At 40.0% G+C, this 4,049-nt stretch overlaps 1 protein-coding gene across 1 annotated transcript; it reads left to right on the top strand.

The window, feature by feature from the left end:
* The first annotated feature begins 2,973 nt into the window (after positions 1-2,973).
* LOC114503290 (60S ribosomal protein L34-like) lies at positions 2,974-3,407 on the top strand. The gene has a single exon (XM_036034438.1). It carries the CDS (start codon positions 3,006-3,008, stop codon positions 3,357-3,359), a length of 354 nt encoding a protein of 117 aa, XP_035890331.1. The 5' UTR covers positions 2,974-3,005; the 3' UTR covers positions 3,360-3,407.
* The last annotated feature ends 642 nt before the right edge of the window (positions 3,408-4,049 follow it).

Raw genomic sequence — 4,049 nt, 5'->3', positions numbered from 1 at the left:
TTGCTTGGATGTTCAGAAAGAGCTACTGATACTTGGGAAAGTCTTTGAAAGGTAGACAAAGCAGACTTCTGAAACGGGAAAAAGGGCACACTGAGCTCAGGAAGAATTAGAGACAGGAATGGGGGCAGTGCTGGGCCACAGAAGCGTGATGAACAATAATGAGACATCACAAGATATAGTGTTAGAAAGATAAATAGGAAATAACGAGACAGTGAAGTCTCCGTGTAGGATGGAAAAGAATCACTGATTGATCTGTTCACTTAACAAGTGTTTCTTGAGAGTCTGTCCTGTGCCAGGCAGTGTGCCAGACAGGACTCTACCTCATTATGATTAATTTAGTAGCAAAGTAAAGAATAACTTTTAGTGATGAGAGCATGGACGACAGGGAGCCAAGAGGCTTTTACCTTAGTCTAATGAGAGATAATGAGCAGTGACAATGGGGACAGAGCCACTTTCTACGGGCGACTTCTTCACTCGCCCGTTTTAATTGCATGGCACAATTTTTCACTTGTATTAGTTTAAAATTTCTGATGTATATAGTTACACATACATAATGAGTTGTGGTTCACTTATAATTTCACATATTCATGTATATCATCTCCTGTGAGGTTGCAGTTTCTCAATGAGTAAATGACTGATATTTTAGGTACATAATAGACACCTAATAGAAATCCCCAAACCTACATAAGATTTGCAAAGATTATCAGAGAACTCCTTGACTCTACATAACCACGTGCAAGCCGCATGTTAGCACAGGTCATCCAGGCTTTTGTGATTCAGGCAGAATTGGCTCAAGCCTCCATTTCACCTGCAGTGGGGAACTTGGCCTCCCTGAGAACTTCTGGTGTCCTCGTAGGATGGCTTTGGGTGGGTGAGGAGGGTAAGTGTTCAGCAGGTGTCCTCTGGTCCCAAGTCCCTGGGTCACCTAATTATCCCAGTTGTGCCCTTTTGTCCCAGGGTGAGCAGCACCCTGACTCTTTTAACTGAGCAGAATACTGATACCAGCCTCGGAAGAGAACAGACATTTACTGATGAGTTAGGGTCGCAGAGAGGGTGCGTAGTAAAGCAGGCTGACTCCTTTCGGCGGGTCATCGGGCAGCCCTGCTCCCAGTAGGCTTTGTGGGTGCCCAGCCCTTGTCACTGTCCCTGTAGTCAGCCCTCTATCAGGTCAGTCTTTCCAACATGATGCTTTTTTGGTTTTGCCCTTCCTGTATCTCCAATCCACCTCCATCCCCACAGCTATTAATTTGGTCAGTGGAACAATACCGTCATTCACTGATTGCCTCCTGTCTCCTCCAGGCCATCTTCCTGGATTAAGTTCAGACCGAACTTCCTCACCCAAAGCCATCATCGCTCATGGAATTTTCCTAAACAGAGGGGGAACTCCTGTGTTAATCTGATAATACATATTCATTCTGCCACACGTGTGATAAACAAAAAATGCTTCAGGGAGATTCCTCTGCGGGGGGAGGACTTGTATTCTCGTCAGGAAAAAGGAAGTAAAACTGGCAGAATAAGTTGGTGCCAGCTTATGAAAAATTGTAGAGACCGAATTAAATTTTCAGTTTTTAAATTGTGTTACATTATTACATTCAGTTTCCCATAGAAAAATGAGTACTATATTGTTAAAAAATTTTTAAACCTACCTAAAACTGTAAGGAACAAACCTAATTTTCTAGTTAATTCCACCATGACAACACTGGACAACATTTTAAAGAGTTGTGCTCAATAATATGTAAATTTATTGCAATGCCTTGGGAAGTTTAAATTCCAAATATTTTTCTAGGAACCAACCAAAACTTTTGAAAAACTATATATACTTAGATTATATATATATATATATATATATATATATATATATATATATATATGGTATACATATATGCATATATATTAGGGTATATATGGATATATATTAGGGCATATATAAAATATATATATTGAACCTATATTCCAAAATCTTTACAAAACAGAGTTACTCAATATATTGGATGGTTAAAATAAACAAAAGCCTTACTCCCGTGCCTATCTGTGAGCCAGAGATATATATTGGCTGCTGTGAAATCACGATTCAGGTAACAAAGGCATCAGAGCTTCTAAAACGAGGGACAGCATTCGCTTCAGCCAGAGAAGTCTTTGCTCTGTCTGATGAGTCTTGTGTGGCTGGTTCCCACTGACACTCTGCAGAACGTGGAGAGAGAGCATCACTGATGCCAAAAAATTCTTCTCTGACCTACTCATTGGCTTCCAAATGCCCTGACTTGCCTCGTGAACAAACAACCCTCAGGCATCTTTCCTCTTTGGGGTTAAATTCAGTCTGTTAGGTGCAGACAGAGTGTGACCCAGCTCAGTTGACTTCTCTACACACATATAATGCTTTCAGCTCAGAATTCTCACTACTTTTGATAATTTAATAGTCATTTGTTTTCAGGCAGAGGACAGGAGTGACTAGGAAGGGACATAGTCTCCATCTCCCTTGTCTTGAACTAGGAAGTCATTTCTCCAAGGTAATTTTTAAAAGAGTTTGTTGTAGGTATTTTCTGAATATGAAAATAATATAGTTTCATTTTAGTAAATTATGTAAAAAAACAGTAATCATTATAGCCTGAAATAACCATTGTTAACATTTTCTAATATTATACTCTAGTGAGTATGTATAAATGTGTATGTTCTGTGTAAATGGAATCATAGCGTTTTGTAAACCTTTCTTTATGTAATATAACAACACATCTTGAGATCTCTCAATGACATTGCATATTCTCCTAGAGTATTATTTTTATTGATTGTATAATATGCACAAATATCATAATTTATTTTAATCAATCCCACACTGTTACATATTTTGATTTTTTCTAATTGTTTAGTATTTTAAATCAAGCTCCAAAAAATGCACATACTTGGATGTGCATACAAAGTTATAATAAAAAGAAAATTCCCAGAAGCACAATTTCTTCACATTAAGAAATATGGAGCTCTTCCGGGAACGGTGTTACTAGGTATTCACAATGGTCCAGTGTTTGACATACCGTCGGAGGCTGTCCTACAATACAGCCTCTAGCAAAACTAGGCTGTCCCGAACCCCTGGCAATAGAATTGTTTACCTTTATACCAAAAAGGTTGGGAAAGCACGAAAATCGGCATGTGGCGTGTGCCTAGGCCGACTTCGTGGGGTTCGTGCTTTTAGACCTAAAGTTCTAATGAAGTTGTCTAAGACGAAAAAACATGTCAGCAGGGCCTATGGTGGATCCATGTGTGCTAAGTGTATCCGTGACAAGATCAAGCGTGCTTTCCTTATTGAGGAGCAGAAAATTGTTGTGAAAGTATTGAAGGCACAAGCACAGAGTCAAAAAGCTAAATAAAAAAATGGAGCTTTTCTGAGTAATAAAAATAGTTAAAAGGAAAAAAAATATGGAAATGTTTTGATTGTTTTTGATAAATAGTGTTAAGTTACTTTCTAGAAGCTCTGTGCTGCCTGTGATGTAGGAGAATGACCGTTTCTTAGGTGGTTCTTTTGATCGTCAATATTTACCTTGAACTTGTTTATTTCAGTATGTAATTTTCATTCTTCTTCTAGAAACTGCTTTATGTTAGTATTCTGTTGCTGCTATAACAAATTACCACAAACTTAGTGGCTTAAATCCACACCCCCCCAAAATTTATCATCTCATAGTTCTTGAGACCAGAAGTCTGAAACGGGCCTCAGTGGGCTACAGTCATGTTCTCAGGCAAGCTTCTAAGGAAGAAGCACTTTTTTTCCTCTTCCAGCTCCCAGAGGGTGCCTGCTTCCTTGCCTAGTGGCCCCTTACATCTTCCAAGCCAGCGGCGGCTGGTCAGGTCTTTCTCACAGCGCCACCTCTCTGGTTCTGATTCTTCTGCCTCCCTCGGCCTCACTGACCGACCCCTGTGATTGCATTGGCCCCCCTGGATAACCCGGAGCAATCTCTCCATTTCAGGGTCAGCTTCTTCACAACCGCAGTTCCACCTGCCGCCTTAATTTCTCCTCTCCATGTAACATAATAGGTTCACAGGCTCTGGGGATACGACACGGG

The sequence above is a fragment of the Phyllostomus discolor genome, chromosome 8, assembly GCF_004126475.2.
Source record: "Phyllostomus discolor isolate MPI-MPIP mPhyDis1 chromosome 8, mPhyDis1.pri.v3, whole genome shotgun sequence".
Lineage (NCBI taxonomy): Eukaryota > Metazoa > Chordata > Mammalia > Chiroptera > Phyllostomidae > Phyllostomus > Phyllostomus discolor.
This window is presented reverse-complemented; position numbering and strand designations above follow the sequence as displayed.

What these genes read in the sequence shown, in the direction of transcription:
- LOC114503290 (XM_036034438.1), top strand. Translation starts at nt 3,006, where the DNA reads ATGGTCCAGTGTTTGACATACCGTCGGAGGCTGTCCTACAATACAGCC.